Below are 21692 nucleotides of genomic sequence, written 5' to 3'. Positions count from 1 at the left end.
CTGACACGCCTCTTCCTGGCCTGAAACCATGGCAGCTTTCAGAACCAAATGATAAGAAACAATTTTCTTTGCAATGGGGATTAAATTATATGTAAAAGAAAGCCAGAAGAATAGTTTTTCATTGATTTAATGTATGTTAAATCCAAAAAAAGTTTGTTGAGCACAAGTACATGTAGCAGTCTACAATGTTGGATATATATATGTGAGTGCAAGCTTTATCCTGGTGACAGCACCAATCCAACTTGTTTATGACAGTATATTGCAACCATATGTATAACTGTGCTTTGTCAATCTTCCTCTTGATTCTATGATTACAATTTTAATACCTACATGTAGAAAGACCCATTCCCAAAGAATTAAAGGCTTACCTTCACAATTCCATTCACTAGAGAATCCAAACTTTCCTTCACAAAGCCAAGAGATGTGACGTCAAACAACACATATTGATGGAATCCACCAGGTCCAGAGTGAGTATGAATTCCACTTAGGCAGACATTAGAATCATTGTAAAGACCATGATATAATGTTTGCAGCTTTTGGACTACCTAAATACAAACAATGTGATGCCATCCAAGTTAATATGTAACTGAATAGGTAATTCATAACAAGTCAAAGTCTAATCTAATGAAATTCTACAATATGTGGAATTCAACAACTTTTTAAAATATTTTTTGTTTTTTATTCACATCTTCTTGTATCCACAAAATATGAAAATTATGAAGTTATGCTTACAAATGAAACAAACAGAAATACTGTATTGTATCTATTCCAACATAAATATAAGAAGTATTTAAATATAGAAGTCAAATTGACTCTTAAACATAATTTGGGTCAATGAAAGAGTAACATTAAAGTTTTTTATATATATATATAAGAAAATCCATTATATTAAAAACATGCACAAAATAACTACTAGAAACAATTTCAATGCAAAATGAGTTAACCTTAAATTTCCTATCTAATTTTAAACTGTACCTGTATTTTCAAAATTTCGGATATCATACATGCATCAACATTGACAAAGACTACCCTAGACTTCTTAGCAGCATCAGCAATAATAAATGCCCTGCTGTACTGGCGGAGATGGATTCCATGGCTTGTCTGGGCAGGATTGGCATAGCCCATCTAAAATCAACCATAAAATTGTTATGTAAAATATCTATGGTTTCTTTTTACTAATTTTAATTAAAACATCTGAAATCCAAAGACAAATTGTAACCATAAGCTTACACTTGGATATAATTCATATATCGTTTTCGCTTGACTTCATGCATTTTACAAAAGGACACCATTTACTTATCAATAAACTAATAGCCAACCACATATAAAATTCATTAAAAAAGTGTTATCATTTTCGTGTTATCATAAGTGGCTTTTCGGGGACCAAAAAGCATCGTCATTTGTCGGCCACTATCTTGGTTGTTAGGCAACATTCGAGACAAAAACATTACTCGAGATGTCCACTTATACCATATCAACTTCTGCCGCGGGTCCCGTAACATCAGCGATCCCTGTTCCTATATAATAATGAGCAACTCCATGACAGCCGACGACAAAACAAACCAAGAAGGCAAAACTACTTTTCCAGGCAACTCTACAGTCCACCATTTTGGTTTGTCATGTGATTCTGGGTCATGTGACTAATTGAGGTTTCAATAAAAACTGGGTCAGCCAGTTGACGTGTTTCACTGTGGTTCTAGAAGGGTAAGTAGTTGTATTTGATCAAAAGCATCATTTAGTATCTATTTGTATAAACAGGTTTCTACCTAAGATATTAAGTAACTGTATAAAGCCCTTAAAGTTCGTACATTTCATTTTTAAAAAGTCTAAAAGCATGAAGCCGATGTGTTTAAATGTTTGTTTAGATCTTAGTCAATGGCAAAGCAATCGGCGCACAATGCCCGGTGTGGGTCATTGCGTATTTGGCCTCTGGGTGGGTGTAGGGACACACCCTTCTCACTGTCTCCACAGGACGTATTATACAATGTAGCGCCTCGTGACTGTAATTTATTGTCTTTTTATAATCCCAGCGCCTCTTGTTGAAATTCACAGTTCATTTTCAGAGCGGAGAAAGATGGAGCTGCTACCCACGGCGAACTTTCTACAAATTCTAGCCGTTGTTACTCTAGTAGACTTTGCGGGATCTGAGGTCTTTACTTCCCTCAGTGACCTACAAAAGGTGCTCCTTACAGAAAAAGATATAGCCCTAGAAATAAAAAGCCATATAGAAATGGAGGAGGAGAGGTTAAAACGATTAAAAAAGTAAGGACTCAGTACGTGCCTTAGCTCAGCTAAAGAGTATCAGATTTCACAGGAAATTGTTCCCAGTCAACGTGGCTGGAGGGATATAAACTGAGGTGAAATTGATGGTTAAAAAAGAATAAAGGTGGTCATTTTATTGCTTGCTTACAACAATTACGCTAAAACTTAGTTGTGTAACTGCAGTGGTTTTGTTTTTGTTTTTGTTTTTTTTTTCATTTTTTTCATTTACTGTACCTAATTTGAGTTTCACATAGACATTTTATAATCACTAAAGTAGTAGCAGGGGGGAAAATAAGAACAATTTAAGAAATGTATGGGGAATTTAAGGTCAGGCAATCAACATGAAATGAGCTTGAGTAGGAAGAATTCATGCTATGTGGTTTTTAAATTAAATTCTACCAGTACTCTTTGACTGGAATAATGCATATTAAACAAAATGTTTCATTTATTGTCTATTTTATTGATATTATTATTATGCAGAAATTAGAGGGTTATGAGAAAATAATTACTGGTGTGAATTCTTTTTTAAATGCACTTAGCATATATTTTTTATGATATAAATTTTACCATATCTGTAAAGGAAATAAAAAATAGACTAATGACACAAAAGGCGATGACCTTCTGTGAATTTTGTCTGCTGCCAATTTTTCCTCTTAGAGAAGAACAAGTCATTGAACCGTTCTTTGATAATAAGTATAAGTAAAAGATTCACCTTTACTGATGTCACGGTTTGGCAAACTTAAGGGGACCATTATCATCGCTTAATCATAAAACCGTGGATGTTATCACAGAGACTACACTATCATTACCCCCAGTCTCCCTTGTAGGAGATAATATCTCGGCTCAATAAGTACTCTCTGCAGTTTGTCTAGACTGCCTTTGGAGATATCAGAGTTTAATTCGGGTGATTACTAAAGGAAATTCTATTTCCTGAATTACATAATGTACATGCTTAGGTGGGTAATTTTTGGATCACATGCTGGTATATTATAATGTGTATTGTAGTTAAGGTACATTAATTGAAGTAGTTTAGATGTAAATTAATTTTAATAGGTTTAGATCGACTTACTGAAGAAATAAATCTATATGCATTTTTGTATAATATGTGGGAACTCTGTGGTTATCAAAGGAAATAGAATTGAAATGAAAATAGCTGTTATTTTTGTTTTTGGTCACATAGCTGGTCTTGTTATTTCCTGTTACATATATTCTGTTTATCTGAAAAATATTACCTAATTAATCTTACTTTCATTAAAAAACATACTGCAAGTTTGCTGGCTTATGATAAGGGAAAGTATAATTTGCAGGTTAACTATATATAATGTCCGTCTATTCTTTACAATTTAATACACACATGCTTTTTGAATTAAGATAATGACTGAGTAATCGTCTGGAATTACTATCCACATTTCAGTGCCATCGGTAAAGCATTTACAAACTATAAAAGTTGGCAGTATACATAGAAATAATATGGCAATGAAAATTGTTATATACATTTAGAAAAATGGGAAATGTGCAATTTTGTTTGATGGGTTTTCACTTTAGGCAGTGGATGTTTTTTATTTAGCCTATGCCTGTAGGCAAATGCAGATAGGGATTTCTGATGATACTGAACATGATAAAGGGCCTGGATATGATAATTTGTCACTTGTCACAAGGACCTTGAATTTTTAGCCAATGTCATTTATTTGGTTATATAGAGACATCATGTCTGCCTTTTCCGTGTTTTAGGAAGAAAAAAATCTGTTCTACCTTCAAGGTATAGGGGCTTGAATTATGACTATTCTTTTGAGTTGAATTAAAATGATTTAGTAGTCTTGTTATCAGGGTTTATCTAAGTAACACTGACACAATTCACAAACAATTGTTGATGAAAACTTTGTTTTTAATGTGCTGTTTTTAATGTGCTGAGAAAATGATATCACTATCAGTATGGTAGTCATCTAAACAGTCATGCTTCTCACACAAAACAGTACTATTTTTATTATTTATTTAGATATGTAGGTTTTAAGATGTTTATGTTGAACTCAGGTATCAAGCAATCTCATTTTTGTATTTTTATTGCATTTGCATGGGTATTGCACATCTTTTTTGTTTTGTTTTGTTTTTTGGCTTATGACTACCAAGGAATAGTGATAATACCTATATATATCATTACAGAGTTGCAGAAGACTATGAGCGGCATAGTCAAGAAGCTTTGAGTGATATAGAAAAGCATTTGGGCAACCCAGTGAATGCATACTTGTTAGTGAAAAGGTTCACAATAGACTGGGAAAGAATTGTAGATGGACTTGTTAAAGCTAATTCCACAGGTAAGACTGATTATGTAACCTTTTGTTGCTCACCGTTATGATAATTCAGTCTTCTTACATGTGGCATGGCCTGTGATCACTTAATGTCGAAAAATCTAGGTGCACACATTTAAACATATGTTCACACTCTGAAGAAAAAGAAATCGACCTCCTATACTTATTCATTAGTTTTAGAGCAAAAGTGTTTAAGGCTAAAAACTCAGAATCAAAGTGTGAATGTCAAACCAAGGGTGACCAGAAGTCCTGACAATAGAGGTGTACACTCCATTATGTGAAATCTTTTACTATTTGCATTTTATATATGATTTTCAGATTTAATTGCTCGGCTTCACAATAGAGGGTCTGAGTTCCCAGTGCAAGAAGACTTCGAGGGGGCTGCAACTGCCCTGCTGAGGTTACAGGACACTTACAACCTCCCAACTGCTCAGATTGCCAAGGGGGAACTGCAGGGAGTCAAGAACTCTCCAGAAATGACAGGTAAGTCTTACCCATAAGTTCTTTCTGCTAGGAAGCTGTTTTCAAATTCTAGATAATATTTGATCAAATAATTTGTGAACTTGGTGATTTGATTTGTAGGGTAAAAATTCACTTCGTTTCCAGGGCAGATTCAGTGGTATTAATTATCATTTTGTTTATAAAATTTGTAAATGTTTAATTAATAATTCCAGTTATCTAAACATACTGTAAATGTTCAAGTTACATATTTACTAGTACTTCAGTATTGCTTTATGGCCTACCAAGTCCTTTACTTCATTAGACATTGATTTCAGATTAAAAAAGTAGCTTTGATTTCAGAATACGATTGTGGGTTGAATATTAACAAACCAATGCTTGATCCCTGGAGCTTGCCATTTAGTATGCACACAGATATTGTAGCTTAGTTGACAGGCCCTTAGGCAAAGGGGGGGGGGGGGGGTTGGAACAGATTGCCTTTTTGGTTGGAAAAGGGTCCACTCGGAATCAAATTTTGATTTAGCTTCTGTGAACACACAAAAAGGTTTACCTTTTCGGATAAAGAACCACCTTCCCCTCCCCCTTAAAATTGCTTGTCTACAGGCCTGGTTGATGTATTTATTAGTTGTTTAGTACTAACTGCTTGGTGCCTATCTTGTTTGTGTGTTTTGTTTCAGCTGAGGATTGCTTTGAATTGGGCAGAACTGCCTACAATGCTGGAGATTATTATCACTGTATTTTATGGATGGAGGAGGCATTAAACACACTTGATACAGAAGTTAACAAAACAGCTGACCGAGCTTTGACAATAGATTACCTTGCCTATTCACTATATAGGGTAAGCACTTAACAGCAAAACCATGTTGCATGTCATCACATGTATATGACTGTGTGTGTTTGTGTGTTCAAGAATGTGAGATGTGGAATGCCTTTGCATGAAACACCCTTGAAGAGAAAACTACAGTTATATGATAAAAAGTGTCTTATAGCAATGTGCATGTAACCCTAGTAAGGCCATACAGACCGTGTCCCATGTACCAGGAATTATTGGTATTTAATCAAGAATTTGAATAAAAAAAACAAAGTGGGTGGAGCAACCAGTGATATGGATGCACAGGTCTGCTGCCTGCTTATACATTGGCTTGGATATAGAAAATTCCAGATTGTTTTGTTGGTGTCTGACACAATGTTGCTCTGTACACAAATGAACTCTTACATTGAGACCTTTGTCCTGAAGAAAAATTGCCCTTTGCCATTAATAGCATTATAAGAATGCAGGGATGAGAATTTAGCATGCGAGCACCGACTAACAGTACCATGCATTAATCAAACCAAGATAACCTGACTTCAGCGAAGGTGCAACATGCTCCTGGTACATATATTCCAAAAACAATACTGCTTGAACAAAGTTATGAAATTGTCATAGAGTTTAAGGAAGATAGCATGCAAGCACCAACTAATTGTTGTAAAATAAAACAGGTCGGAGATATCCAACCCATTATTTCTCTATGGTGTGTGTGTGTGTTTTTAGCGGAGGAATGTTTTGTACTGGGCAAGTATGCCTACACTGAGGGGAACTGGTACCACACGGTGAACTGGATGCAGCAGGCCCTGGCTATCTGGCATAAAGAGGAAGTTAAAACTGTCGGCATGGGGGAGATTATGGACTATCTGGCATATGCTCTCACAATGGTACTATGTTTGGGGTGCAAGTATTTAGATTTAGCTGTCAAAGTATTATGAATAATTAGCAAACTTATGTTATGCTTTTAAGATCCTAGTTGCTACTTACATAAACATTATTTGTCTAATGCTGCTATAAGATATAGCTGCCAGTTATATATATTTGAAAGTTATTTATGGGTGTGTTGTATATCTCATACTGACATGATTGGTTTGGACATGATTGGTTTGGGATTCATGAATCTTTATGCAGAGATGTGTAACATATCATGTGCTTGGTTGCATTGGTTGTGTCCCTGGTGTCATGCTTTTAAAAACCTGATTTAAATCCCCAAACATCTGCCATGGCATGAGCAGGTAGATAGAAATATTTACAGCAGATCCCTGAAAGAGAGAAAAAAGAAAGATAGGGTTCTTGCTCTTGCAGCAAAACTTGGGTTGAATGGACTTTCTTTTTCTTGCGTTGTGTTGAATTTGAAATATTTCAATACTTGGTTTCAGTTTTATTAATTTAATGTAAAAGATCAGTATCCCATGGTTCCAATGTTACTTGAAAAGATTTCATTAAGATTTATTTATCTCACGCTAGACACAAAAATAAGTAGTGTACATTGACTAAAAAGTGTGTGTGTTTGTGTGTGTGTTAATCAGTTATTGAGAAAATTGGTCTTGGGAAAGGAATGTTAGAATTAGAATCCCAGCTTTGGTCTATGGTCGTTTTAGATTCTTGATAAATGCTTTATTGCCATATTTAATGTTTACAGTACTTCCTGATAAATGTTAACTGTTCTTCAGTACATTTTTCCTGTTCATCAAAGTCATTGTTAGTGTTTATTAATGATACTTGAAAATATTCTTTAACAGTTCAGTTTTGTAAAAAAAGTATTAGTTTTATTATAATTTTTCTTCCTTTCATCTTTCCTTCTCTCCTTCTTCTTTGAATTCTATGTTCACCTTTTTTACAGCAAGGGAATATCCGCCATGCTTATTTACTTACTCAAGATCTTCTTAAGATAGGTAAGATCAACATTTTATAAGAGTTACAATGTTTAAATGAATGTATATTTATATATTTTACAGCAAGGCAATGTTGAGCATGCACGCAAGCTCACCAAACAACTGTTAGAACTTGGTAAGCAAGGAAAAGTTTGTGATGACAAAACTTTTGTGTGATGTGGTATGCAGCTCTCTCATGGTCAGGGGCATCTGTTCACTTTCACTGTGTTCATTTCTGAAATCCAGTTGTGCTTGACTTTTAAAAGTGAATTGCTTTCTCTGTTTTCTGTTCTTTATTTCAGTGCTCAGAATTCTATTTGACTTTTAAAACTGAACACATTATAATTTTCAATCTGCACACAAATATCTACAGTCTTCAATTTTGTTCCTCTTTTTTTTTAAATAAATTGACTTATTTATCATCAAGTTGTATAACCAAAGCATGTCTTTTCAAACAAAATGACTAAGAACACACTGACCTGAGTTACAATTGTGCACCATCTAGAACAAGCAGAAGTTAACTCCAGCTTAGTATCCAAAAGTTACTCCTGTTTTTTTTTTTTTTTTTTTTTTTTTAAACTTTCATGTCAATTTATAAAACAATTTCTGATGTATTGTTTGGGTTTAGTGTAACAACTTTTCTTTTGGTTTAGTTTTTGGATCGAATCAAAAAAGTTTATTTTTTCCTTAGTATTAAATTATGACTTCATATCTTTTATGCTTTTTATGGGCATTTTGAAGGTTATCAGCTTCAAGCTTTTTATGTCTTTTGCAGTTATTAATTTCAATTAGCATGTTTTCTAATTTTCACATATTGACATCTTTTATTTTAGGTTAGTAGTATATGTAACACATCTTAATTTTTTTGAAACATTTTTTTGTTTTCTAAATTGTTCCACTTGGAATGAAGTAAACATGTCGACGTAAACAAGAATTCCATCCAATTATATACAAAAAAGTAATCATACAAGGAAATATCAATTAGGGGAAATTATGTTTACTTTACCTTAATTACATTGATGACTGAGTTAATCAATCTGATACATTCTTTTGTCATGAACTACATGATTAGTGGATTAGTTATCATGTGGTAGTGTCCATTATTTGTGTAAAGATATTTATGTCCACAGTGTGGCAAATGAATTGATTTGAGTCAAAAATACCCTTTTAATATTGCCAGATGATGTTTTGTTTTGGGGTCAAATTGCTGCATTTAACTAAACTCTCTGTTTATGTCAGATCCCAATCATCCAAGAGCCGTCAATAATTTACGCTATTATGAAAAACTGCTGGAGACGGCTGATCAGGAAAAAAAGCGCGGAGAAGAGGAAGATTTGCCAGAAATTCAAAACCAGCGACTTCTTGATGATTACAGAAAGGGTCAAGAATTCAAGCAGTATGAAGCTCTTTGTAGAGGAGAGGATATCATTGTAGGTGTTTATGCAAATGATTATTGGTAGCTGTTTCCTTTACTGTAAATGTGATTTCACATAATTTTTTTCTTGCATTGAAGTGTTTAATGTTTTTTCATAAAAATGACAAATATCAAGTTAACATGTAGGAAAATTTGGTCATTGTGATTCATGAACTGCTGTCATATTGTCTCGAATGTTGTTATTAGAGATGAAATGCAAAAATGAGATTTGCAGGCTAGCTCTAGTTATTTCAATATGGTTATTGGTGATTTTTTTCAGTTGGTTTTTTAATGAATTTTTTTCTGTTGAAATATTTTTGGAATCTGATAATTTTTTTCAGCCTGATCCCAACAAACACAAGCTGAAATGCCGTTACACACACAACAATCGTCCTAATCTGTTATTACGGCCTCTGAAGGAAGAGGAGGCATTCTTGGATCCAAGGATTTTGTTTTATCATAACATGCTCTCAGATTTTGAAATAGAGACAATAAAAAGGCTTGCTGCACCTAAGGTAAGCATTCATGTAATAAAAATGAATGATTTATTTATTCATTTATACATCGTTTCCACCCTGAAAAAATATTCAACAAACAAAATCTGAAAGCAAAATTTAGGTCAGTGAATAAGACCTGTAATGGCCGAGTTGCTATGATCCACATGTATGCATGTGCATGGTTATATATTTATATAAAGGTATCCATGTAATATATATATTTATATAAAGGCATGTAGAAAGACCTCGAACTGAATTTTGCTGGTGTATATTAAGCAATGCTGTGGCACATACTGAAACCAGCTAGTGGATCAATGACTTGACATTTTACTCTTTGTCTTGTTGCATGTTTTAATGGGTGTTATGCATGTAGCTTATTATAAATACTATCAAAAGTATAGTTAAATATTTGGATAAAATTGACTGTTTGAGCCGAATTGTTGCATCAGAAATGTAAGTCATTTTTATTCGGAGTAATGCATGTTTGTAAAAATGATCATCAAAATATATGTGTTTTGATAAAGCAACAATTGTTTGTTTCTTACTTGATTTCATTAAATTCATTTGCGTGATGAAAATTGAATTGTATGCTTTAATGTAATCAACATGCACAATTTTTTGTCACACTTTTGTTTTCTTAAAATTCTATCAGCAAGCTTTTATTCAACTGTTAATCTATTACCACTTTAGAATTGTCTCTATTCAATTCATCCATTGCTAGTTGGGTTTATTTGAAATATTTACACAATGAGTGCTGCTCTGTAGAAATGTTTTCTTTTGTTTGATTTAATTGGAATTTGGATAACATGTCATTGGGGCTGAGATAACATTTATTATGAAATTTTATATTGCAGAAAGATATGAAATGCATGAATTGAAATAGAGATATTTGTTACTTATAGTGTAAATATTCTTTGTGAATTGCATGTTCTCTTGCACTCTCTTTATTGGCTATAATGATATGTTTTGTTTTACTGTTGTTATTGCTTAACCCTCTATTTTTTATTTTATCTCAAATTCTTTGTAGTTTCACATAGAATGTGTGCATTTCAGCTTAAACGTGCTACAGTACAAAATGTATATACAGGACAACTGGAACCTGCATTCTATAGAATAAGTAAAAGGTAAAGGAGAGCTTCATAGTTTCAGACCAGGAAGGCTGTGTGCATGAAATATAAGATAGAGGAAGTTGTGTTCTTCAGTTTAAGATGGAGATAGTTTTGTGATTTGGATTGTTTAAAAAGCATGGGATGGCATGTGCATGGAATAAAAGTCCCAATTTAGGTGGAAACCATGATACTCTTGAATCGTATTTTAATGCCTGAAATATCTACTGTGCATGCCTCATATTATCATTATTTGTGCGGGTTTATTTTTTATAGTTGACATTTTAATCAAAATATGTTTTGCAGTTAATTCGAGCCACTGTTCAAAATCCCCAAACTCTTCAACTTGAACCTGCCAAGTACAGAATAAGTAAAAGGTAACAAAGAAAAATAGAATTTTTTTTGGGGAAAAAATGAAAGAAAATGATTGATACTCCACGCCCATCCTTGCTCGTGACCAGCTTAATCCCACATGGGTCATACCATCTTATATTTCTGTTTCAGCTTTGTGCCTCATCTGGGTCAGCCTTTTCAGGTTTTACAGTTATATATTTCGTTCTGCATATCTGGGTTGATCAGAGTATAGCTTCTGATCTTGGGTAATGCTTTTAATTTTCTGTTTCAATTTTTCTTTCCTTCCTTTGTGTTTTTACAGCTTGCTCGGGCAACTGCAATGAATCTCCAAACAGGTCGTTACGAGCCTGCATTTTACCGCATAAGTAAAAGGTAAAGTGTTGCTTGTATATTTCATCAATTTTTATGTTTTGTGTAGACATGTGACTCATCTGTTAGCATGTTTACTAATAACCATACTGTTTCCCTGAGAATGACAAAGTTCACTCCTAAAACTTATGACTGCTTTTCCCCCAAAGGTTTTGGTAATTGGTGATGTTGTCCAAGCTTGGTTCATGATTGGGTTGTTTAGCGTCAGTTAATGTTGAATTTCTGGTGCCAGGTGGTAAAGGTTTACGTTATGTTCCCCAATGTGTCTGTCTAACTCGAGTTAAAATTGGTTGTTGTTTAGGTGTTTTTTTAAAGGCAAAAGCTACATTTTTGTTTTTGTCTGTAACATTTTTTTTCTGAATTTGAATGGCAGCTTAAGTTGATATTGCAGCAAGTGCTGTTCTTTTGAACTTCATTGTTCTATCAATTGAGTGGAGACACTTCCATAGCATTTGCAGTCAATCAGAAGATGAAATGCACATTTTTTTCCTTTCTTTTACTTTTTTCTACTTCTTTTTTAAAACGAATTTTTGTTTCATTGTTTTTTATAATTCTTACAATTTTTCTTAACCAACCATTTATTTTGTTTAATCTTGGATATAATGGGTTGAAGACTTATGTTTTGTTGGTGGCAGGCTTTCAGGAAAATGTACGTAAGATGGTATGTAGCACAGATATGCTTATCTCTGAGCAACCCTTGATCTTTTGTAATACCTTTTCATATTAAATTCGGATTATGAAAGGTATAATACCACTGCTTCCCTAATGCCTCAATACACTCAAGCCCAGTAGCTTTAATAGATCTGTGAATGTAACCCTCTGTGAACTGAAAATGTAATTTTCTATATTCTACTCACAAATGTAAAATACTCATTCTTATGTAAGCAAAATTTTATAAGCAATGTATGGAATATATAAAAGTATTAATTTGAATGGTTGGATTTTAAACTACTCAGGGTTTTTAGGTTTGTTGTTCTTGACCCACATTTAGGTTAGGGACAAATATGTAAAAGTGATTTTTGAAGATCAGCAGGAAGATTTTTGTTGTTATTTTTTGTGAGTTTCTACTCTCTAGATATGTTTTCTATTTGTTATATTCCCTCTACACATATCAGAATTATAAATACCCAGCTTTTTCCCTTCCCTTACCCCAATAATGTTATCAACTATATATCCTATTAGAGAAGTTCCTGGATGGCAGACATATTGTCTGTATAGTAAACAGTTTGCCCTCATAGACATTTTGAATGTCATGTGCCATGTGATTCTGTTTTAGCTTGCCGTTTCGGGTGTGTTTCATAAACATGGAAGGGTACAGTATAGAACTAGTAAAAGGTAAAATTAATAGTCTAACTGTGCAGTTGGTCTTACTGAGTACAGATTTGATTCTTATCTTTTAAACTTTGTTAAACTTTCTGGTCATTTTCCTAGATTTTAACTGTTATGTAGGAGGTGCATATCTGTGCTTCAGAAATGGTAAAACCATCATGAAATGAGAGCTGCCTGGAAGTGGCATTTTTTGTTTAAGTCAGACATGAAATAACTTGGCAATATTTTATGCACAATGGGATAGCTAACACTTGTCTTATAATCCCTTCTGATTTAATATATAACAGAGACTGTTTTAATTTGTTTTTTTTTAACTTTCTGTATCTTTTGAAGTGTCTAACTTATTGAGTTGCCCTTGCTTTTTTCAGCAATTTCTTTTTCTTAGAAGTCTGTAACAAAGTTTTAGTTGAAATTCTTGCAGTGTTAGGCTTCGTTCACATGCAATGTCTATTTTCTATTTTCTATTTTCTATTTTCGGTATGTCTTATGATCACGGTCTGTGCACTGAATATCCCGCGGCGTAATTACTGGCAGCGCGAGCCAGTTACTATAAGTTACTTTAAGTAACTGGCTCGCGCTGCCAGTAATTACGCGGCGGGATATTCAGTGCACAGACCGTGATCATAAGACATACCGAAAATAGAAAATAGAAAATAGAAAATAGACATTGCATGTGAACGAAGCCTTACTCTGCCACACTCTATACTAATGGCATTTTTCACGTTTGCTTGGTTGCATTTAAGTGTTCATTAAGATTCTGTTTCTCTTCACAGTTCAGTTTGCACTCGTACTATTGTGAGTTCACATTGGTACTATTGTGGATTCACACTCATGCTATTGTGAGTTCACAATAGTACTTTTGAGAATTATACTTTGAGTATTATCAGTGCCACAAATGTGGGTTTACTCTGGCACTGCTTACGTTCTCAGCTCTTGTGTGAATGTCTTGAGCACATGCACTGTTATTGGTCTGTGTAGTTCCCATGATGTGCATGATTTGTCATGTGTTGTAGCTGGCACGTTCCACAGTGTTTGATACCTCTGATGCATCAAAGCCATCCACTCAAAATTACCGTACAAGTAAAGGGTAAGCAGCAGGTTTGATTGGGGAGAGCACGAGCAAGGATTTGATAATTGTCTATTTACTGTGTGCACTGAAGTATACACTGGTCAAACATTGAAGAAATATTTTCACTACTTGCTTGGAGTGAAGTGTGCAATATATAAGTATACAAGAAAGACGATTAAAGATTTCTTTACGATTATCAGTTTGATAACTTTGTAATAAGCTATCACAAACATTGATTGATAGTAAATATATCACTCTAAAATTGATACATTTTAAAAGTAGAAGTTATAACTAATGAATCATTATATTGTTTTTTTTAGTTAAGGAGGCCAAATATATATATATATATATATATATATATATATATATATATATATATATTTTTTTTTTTTTTTTGGGGGGGGGGTTTTCTTAAATCTTCCTCCTTTGCCTGTTGATAGCCTTGGTTTATATCCTAAAGACATTTTGCACATTTTGAAAGTACAAGGACTTGTATTCCTGGTCAAAATTCACTTTTAAATGGAATGGAAAGTACAATGAACACATGGAATTGTTCACCTCGTTCAAGCTTAGTGAAGATAAAAGTTTTATGTATAAACATATACTGATAGAGTACTTGTTTGTTTGGGGCTCAGGCTGTTATTTATTTCTAAGCAGACTAAACACATGCATAGGACCCCATGGATAAGAGGACATCAAGCTGCCAGAGTGAAATAAATATAATTAAAAGCAAAAAAAAAAAGTTAAATGAAAATAAAGCCGATAATATTTTGGATGGCAGATAGAAAAGAAAATAGAGCAAAGAGTAGAATAATATGAGAGGTTATGTTGTATTTGGTTTTTTTTTCAATGTGTGATGTTAGCACCATGGTGTTGGGAGTGCTGAGGGCAACCAAAGACCTAAATATAATGGGGAAATTGTTTTGTGTGTGTGTGCTGAAATTCTGTACATGATCTTTTTAACATACTTTTTGATTGGGGGTGGGAATTAAATGTATATCAAAGGCACTTTGGCACTGATATTGATACATGTTTAGTTTGTATATGTATTCAAATTGGTGCTTTTAGCAATTCATAAATTAAGAAATGAATGCAAATTAAAATGAAAAATATTGATTTCTTAATTATTGAAAATATGTATTTCTTTTTACTTTATTTGTTATAATTGCATAGTAACTAGGTAACATTTGCTTTATGCAACAGAAGACAAACCAGTAAAGATTCCTGCTAAATATCCTCCAATGGTGTGTCCAATATTTATATGAAAATGAACTTTTTAGTGCATGGCTGAAGGAAGATGAAGATGCTGTCATTAAAAGAGTCAACCAAAGAATAAAAGATGTCACCCAATTGGACATGACTATGGCTGAAGATCTTCAGGTAATTAGTAACAAATCATTACACTATGTTTTTTTTTCTTTTTCTTTTACCTAGCAGTTTTAGGCTGTATTCCCAGAGCTTTTAGATCGATCTATCCCCGCGGGAAGTCTCACTAGATTACTGTCAGATCATCCGGCTTAAATGTCCGTCCAGCCTACTACAAGCTGCAAGGGGGTAATTAACTTTCTTGTCCGCTCGGCTGACAGCTATTTAGCGTGAACCCCCAGGGAGTTAGGTCGATCTAAAGTAGATCGATCTAATCTCTGGAAATGGGGTCTTAGATCAACTATCATTAGGTACAAATTAGAATAGATTATGTCCATTTTGACATGTTCACTCTGGTGCTCTCTGATGAACTTTTCATCTTAACGGATATTTGTTTGTCTTTTAGTCAAAAGTGTTAATTCCCAGTTGCCTTTGAATACGATGTGTTTTGATCAGATGCAATTTTTATGTACAGACACAGATGTGTCTGTACATATAGCCATCATCTGCGTCTGTCGTCGCCGTCGGCGCCGTCGGCGCCGTGCACTTTTACCGATAACATGATAAGTGGAAAACCATTTTACCTTTTGACTTGAAACTTACAGAACTGATGAATATTCATAATACGCAGGTCAAGTTCGAAAATCAGCATGATCGGGTCACTTTTAGGGAATTTATGCTGTTTTTTCACTTTTTTCAGCATATATGCAGCACCGATAACACGATAAGTGGAAAACCATTTTACCTTTTGACTTGAAACTTACAGAACTGATGAATATTCATAATACGCAGGTCAAGTTCGAAAATCAGCATGATTGGGCCGTTTTTAGGGATTTTATGCTGTTTTTTCACTATTTTCAATATAAATACAACACTGATAACACAATATAAGAAAAACGGATTGGCCAATTGTAATCATACTCACAGGAGTGGTCAATCTTACTAAAACGCAGGTTGAGTTCGAAAATCAGCATAATCAGGCCATTATTTTAGAAGTTATACTGTTTTTCACATTTCCTCAGATTCAATTATTAGGCATGTTAACAGTCTCATTATTTAACTAATAAGATGCCTAAAAGTGTTTGTTTGATATTTCCTGCATCTTTACAACATTGTTAGTTGATTATGTAAAAAACATGGTAAACTTGTTATCATGTATTATGTAATAAAGTGTCAAAAATGGAAATAAACTCATATCATTGCAGTTTGTCAGATTCAATCATCCACTATGTTCAGAATCTCAGAATGGAGGAAATTGGACACTTAACACTGTTCTATTGATACTTTTCCCATCTCATCAATTTTCTTAGTTGGTCATATAAAATGGCAGTAAAATGTTTATTTTGTTTTATGTTAAAAAAGTGTTAAAAATGGAAATAAACCCATTTCAGAACAGTGCTGTCTTGTTTACATTTTGGCATTTTCAAGGCGTGACTTTGAAGTTCCATGGGCCTGAAGACCTTTGCTAGTCACATTTTCTGAATATCTGTGAAACAAATATTTTATAATTAAAAATTGATGGTCATTAAGCTGTTAAACATTATGTAATATTGCATCAAAATTTGAAGAAACCCCTATTTTGGGCACTGCTTCCATGAAGACCATTTAAGGAAAATCATGTCACTTACTGTTCTCAAACTTACAGGAGAGAAACATGGGACTAAAATACAGCTTCAGTAGGCAATGCAGTCTGTTTGGTATTTTTATTTATTTATTTATTTATTTTGGCAGTTAAACAGTTTTTTGTGAAAATTTAATTTTTCACATATTGGCATTTTCAAGGTGTGACTTTAAAGTTCCATGATCTTGAAGACTTTTGCTTGTCACATTTTCTGAATGTCCATGTTACTTATATTTTATTAATAACATTTGATTGTCATTATGCTGTTAAACATTATGTAATGTTGCATCAAAATTTGAAGAAACCCCTATTTTGGGCACTGCTCCTATGATGACCATTTAAGGGAAATCATGTCACTTACTGTTCTCAAACTTACAGGAAAGAAACATGGGTCTAACATACAGCTTCAATAGGCAACGCAGTCTGTTTGGTAAATTTTTCTGGCAATTTAACAGTTTTTTGTGAAAATTTAATTTTTCACTTATTTGCGTCTTTATTTTCTGTTCTTTGTCTGTACATTTGACAGCTTTGCTGCCTTGTTCTTTTTCTTTCAGGTGGCTAATTATGGGATAGGTGGGCATTATGAGCCTCACTTTGACTTTGCAAGAGTAAGCATGTTTTTTATAATCTATTTAAAAATAATTCAAAATTCTGGATTATGTCATAGGTAACAGTATGTTGGTTATATTGGTGTTATAATGAGAGAAATTCTAGTTGAAAGTTTTAAAGAATTTAAAAGCAAAAATGAATTTTTACAAACACTTAAGTCTAATTATGTCTGTACCACTTAAAATTAGTTGCACGTTTTACCTTTTACTACATCAAATTGAAATATATCAGTGTTGCAATAAAACCATTGGCTTCTTAATAGCTAAAAGGAATGGCTAGATGTCTTGATGGCTTTTAGTAATTTAAAACACATTTGTTTTCAGAAAGATGAATCTAGTGCTTTTGATACCAGAGTAGGAAACAGGATAGCTACTCTGCTTAATTATGTAAGTGGCTTGGTTGGGAATAGTGTTTTGGAAAGGATCACAAAATGCGCTGCAGGCTGTAGCCTTGTATTCCCAACCAAGCCAGCCTAGCTTAGAGTAGCCGTCTGTTTGTTGTTTGCATCCTTTACTTACTGCATCTTTTATCTGAGCAGCAGTGCATTGTAAGATACTTTAGAGTTGTGCAGTTAGTATATGGGGTATGTACTGGTTTCTATCTGTTCTTGAATGATGGAAATGTTAGATTGCTCACTTTTTCATCATTTATTGAAATGATTGTATATATTATACTGGTGCTCAGATAAAAGAACCATCACTCCCATGGTGGCAGTGTGCTGTGTGCATGTGTTGGATCAGTCTGGAGAGGTTTAATGGATTATTGTGTATGTTTTGATTTAGAAACAGGAGGAGACTGCCTTTGATTATATTCATGGCAATAGAATTGCCACATGGTTGAACTACGTGAGTTGTTTTCTTATTTTTATTTGATTTTTTGATGATTTAAATGAAATTAATGTTTTCTAAAATTCTTTTTATTTATTCAAAGTAATTTTTTTCAAAAATTCTTTTTATTTTTTTAAATTAGAGGAATACCTTTATGTAAGAAGAAAAAACATATTTTGGTAAAAGTTAAATGTAGTATTGCATTTCAAATGATTAGTAAAGGTACAAAATCTGAGAAATGTTTATGATAGAATGTTTGTTTTGAAACAGAGGGTAAAAAAATAAAGTATCAGTGTTTTTAAATGAGGTGGGGGATCTACTTTGAAGTTTATTTAACTGTAATTGAAAGATAATTGGGGAGTGCTGTCAATCTATGCAAAATCTACATGAAAGACCAGATGTGTAGACATTGTATTATGCATCTGTATGCAGCTCGTTTGATGAAAGCAAACAGCATTCTATTTAGATGGAGCCATTAATGATTTGATCACTAAGCCAGAGCTGAGGAGGTAGATGTTAGATTTCAGGACAAATTGTTTTATCAATGTTGTTTTCATTATTATTTTTTTTTCTTTTTGTAAAAAAGCAGCATAAAATAATAAGCAAATTGGTTAAGTGTGCTCCATTTAGTGTGTACTTTTGGTTTAGGTCCTTCATAATAAGTAAATCAGATGTATAGTATTCATTCAATAATGTGGAGTTTTTACATCTGAATTTTTGAAATTGTCTTACTTAAAACTGATTGGATTTCAGATGAGTGATGTCACTGCTGGAGGTGCCACAGTGTTTATTCCTATTGGGGTCAAAGTTTTTCCTAAAAAGGTAGCCTAATAGTTTTATAGCTTTCAAGTTTCATTTCCCATGTAGGTTTATTATTCATGATGTATCCATAAACATTTTACTGTCATTAGGTGCGGACGGCTGGTTTGTGAATTGGGCATAAATATTTAAAATGGAATTGTTGCACTGAAAATGCATCTTTTTTGAAGCCCCTAAAGTTCACTACCAATATCTAATTCAAATTACTTTTCTTGTCCCCATAATATTATTCTGAGGCATATCCATTAAGACACATGTTTTCAACTTAAGGTGGCTATATACTTGTTAAAACACTTTGTGGGGTTCTTTGTTCAGGGTTCTGCTGTGTTTTGGCACAACCTATACAGGAGTGGAGAAGGTGACTTCAGGACAAGACATGCAGCTTGCCCAGTTTTAGTGGGACAGAAATGGGGTGAGATTTCTTCTATATTTTTAAATATGTTAAAACTGTTGTATTATAGCATATTGTTCATCACTTACTGTTTTGAATAACATGTCAAGAAAACCATGTACTTGTCATTATGATGCCCTTGGAAAGTTGATATTCCATTCTATACACATGCCAACATGGTGTGAGTTCTGGGCTCTTTTCATGTTATTTTTTGTATATTGATGCATTTTGTTAAATGTACATTTCAGAACCTTTTTGTGATTTAAATAATTAGTGTAAAATATTTTCTTTCAGTTTCAAATAAATGGATTCATGAACGAGGCAATGAACTGGTGAGAACATGCGGCCTGAGCCCATATGAATGAAGATCAGATGACAGCCGTTTATTGAGGAACCTGTGAACTTCTACAGAAATCATTTCTGCTTTCTTTTTGTCTTCCTTTGTAGTGTCTGCTAGAGAAAATTTTGTTTTTTTTTTCATCATGAAAAACCCCAAACTGTACATATTTCATGTATATTGGTAATCCTTCTGATATGCTTACCTTTGAAGGTCTTCCTGCCTCTGAAACAAAATGTTTTTTGTTGAAGTTCACATAAACTTTGGCTGAGCTGATGATGAGCTTGACAAGAACAATTTATTAGCTGTGATATTGCTCTGCCAGCTTACAATCCTTGGAGCACAAGTTCACACACCAAAAAATTCTATTTTTGGCTTTGATTTAAATAGGTCACACCATTCACAATATCTAATATTGGGAAGATGAAAATGCTCATTCATGCTGCTGCTTTAAGCTTACCAAATAATGTGGTGTTTTTTCACATAACAGAGCTTTTTCTCTGGGCTTTGATTTTCTATCAACAAAGTATTTTTGTTGTTCATTTTAACAATCAGCCTTAAAGGTAAATAATAGCATTTAGCCTGAAGTTTTTCAACCACTGGTAGTTATTTCAAATAGTTAATAATTGCACATTTAAGTATAAAGATTGGGTTCTGACTGCATTAAACAGCACATAACTGATGAGGGAGTTGCTTACTAATAAAAAGCATGATTGTTACAGTAATTCTCATAAAGAAGAGAAAACTGAGTCCTGAAACACCTAGTTTTTCTCTGTAACAATTTGTTCTGTTTTAGAATGACAGATGTTGGATAATATTAAACTTCTATCAAAAGCTTCATAATAACAATTTTTGAATCTCATGTAACTATTTTGCTGTCTTGTGCAACTTGAAGTGTTCATAAAAATAGCATTTCTTTTATTGCTTTATATTGCAAAGAAAAAAGCATCGACTTCTGTTGAAAGTAAATATTATAACATTATTAAAGGAGTAATGTAACCATTAGTAATTTCTCAATTCATCATAACCTTTCTTTTAGTTCTTGACTACAATAGGAAATAGCAAGCTGCTAAGCATAATTGGAAATTTGTGGCAGAACAATATAACGCAAATTTCTAGGCTTAAATATAACTGAAGCATTTTATATGCTTCTTAATATCACTACAAGTTTGAAGATTATTGTTGTAATATAGTCTTTGTAAGAAAAGAGGTGGGACAATGGAGACAAATGTGGATTGTATATGTTGTATTTATGAGGTGCAATGTATTGTTCCTTTCAGGATTCATATGTTCTAGAATCAAAATATAAAAAAGTTACCAGAATAATATTTTTGGTATTGACAATATATGATAAAAGTTAAATTATTTATGGAGGTAAAGTGTTTAAGTAAAATGATGAAGCAATTTCATTAAAGGTTGGTTAGTTGAATCATATCAAGCACAGCTGTTTTCAACCAACAGCTTTCCTTTTAGTTATCACTTCAGCAACACCAAATGTATAATCCACATTCTGTTTTACTACTGTTTTAATATATCTGTAGTTACTTCAGAAGTGGTTGGTAGAAGTAGTATGGTAGTCAGATCGTTCATTAGAATAGGTGCTTGTTGTTTCAATAGAAGCAACATTTTTTCAAAATTTAATGAGCTCTTTGAATTAATCCATAGAAATGGTTTGTTTATTTGGAGGAGAAAATGGTTGCATATACAGATTTTTTTATCTTAAATATGGTGCTATATTAGTCAAGTAAGGGATTTGAAATGTTATTACTGAGGTTGGCAGTATTACAGAATATCGGTGAATGTGATTATCCCCAGTGGGGACTTGAATATAATCTGAATATTGCAGTGACAATAAATAAAAATATATACATTTTGCCAA

General features: G+C 33.3%; 2 protein-coding genes across 19 annotated transcripts in view; one reads left to right on the top strand and one right to left on the bottom strand.

The window, feature by feature from the left end:
* LOC106168243 (neutral ceramidase B) overlaps positions 1 to 1634 on the bottom strand; it is an 11732-nt gene extending 10098 nt beyond the window's left edge. For both annotated transcript variants that reach the window (XM_087007061.1, XM_087007060.1), the window contains exons 1-3: positions 1471 to 1634; positions 976 to 1125; positions 369 to 545 (exon numbers count right to left, since the gene is read on the bottom strand). In XM_087007061.1, coding sequence (XP_086863187.1) covers positions 369 to 545; positions 976 to 1125; positions 1471 to 1608 — 465 coding nt within the window. In that variant the 5' untranslated portion in view covers positions 1609 to 1634. The remainder of the gene's footprint in view (positions 1 to 368; positions 546 to 975; positions 1126 to 1470) is intronic.
* Positions 1536 to 21692, top strand: LOC106168244 (prolyl 4-hydroxylase subunit alpha-1). Of its 17 annotated transcripts, none has more exons than XM_087007068.1 (16): positions 1536 to 1704; positions 2064 to 2262; positions 4423 to 4574; positions 4887 to 5051; positions 6559 to 6719; positions 7791 to 7842; positions 8946 to 9136; positions 9462 to 9635; positions 13789 to 13862; positions 15125 to 15224; positions 17385 to 17438; positions 17763 to 17825; positions 18222 to 18284; positions 19020 to 19088; positions 19401 to 19497; positions 19771 to 21692. In XM_087007068.1, the coding sequence occupies exons 2-16, from the start codon at positions 2075 to 2077 to the stop codon at positions 19839 to 19841; spliced, it is 1674 nt and encodes a 557-aa protein (XP_086863194.1). In that variant the 5' UTR covers positions 1536 to 1704; positions 2064 to 2074; the 3' UTR covers positions 19842 to 21692. The 17 variants fall into 17 exon arrangements, with proteins under 17 accessions (XP_086863194.1, XP_086863193.1, XP_086863191.1 ...); XM_087007067.1 differs by lacking the exon at positions 7791 to 7842 and adding an exon at positions 7676 to 7727; XM_087007065.1 differs by lacking the exon at positions 6559 to 6719 and adding an exon at positions 5705 to 5865.

Source organism: Lingula anatina, chromosome 2 (genome assembly GCF_051362555.1).
Source record: "Lingula anatina isolate TDL-2025a chromosome 2, LinAna3.0, whole genome shotgun sequence".
Lineage (NCBI taxonomy): Eukaryota > Metazoa > Brachiopoda > Lingulata > Lingulida > Lingulidae > Lingula > Lingula anatina.
The sequence above is the reverse complement of the archived record's forward strand: the minus strand, read 5'-3'. Positions and strand labels throughout refer to the sequence as shown.

Excerpts from the sequence above, each read along its gene's own strand:
- LOC106168244 (XM_087007068.1), top strand. The coding sequence starts at position 2,075 with ATGGAGCTGCTACCCACGGCGAACTTTCTACAAATTCTAGCCGTTGTT. Across the intron at positions 13,863-15,124 it reads AATTACCGTACAAGTAAAGG|TGCATGGCTGAAGGAAGATG; the intron begins GTAAGCAGCAGG and ends TGAACTTTTTAG. Across the intron at positions 19,089-19,400 it reads TCAAAGTTTTTCCTAAAAAG|GGTTCTGCTGTGTTTTGGCA; the intron begins GTAGCCTAATAG and ends TTCTTTGTTCAG.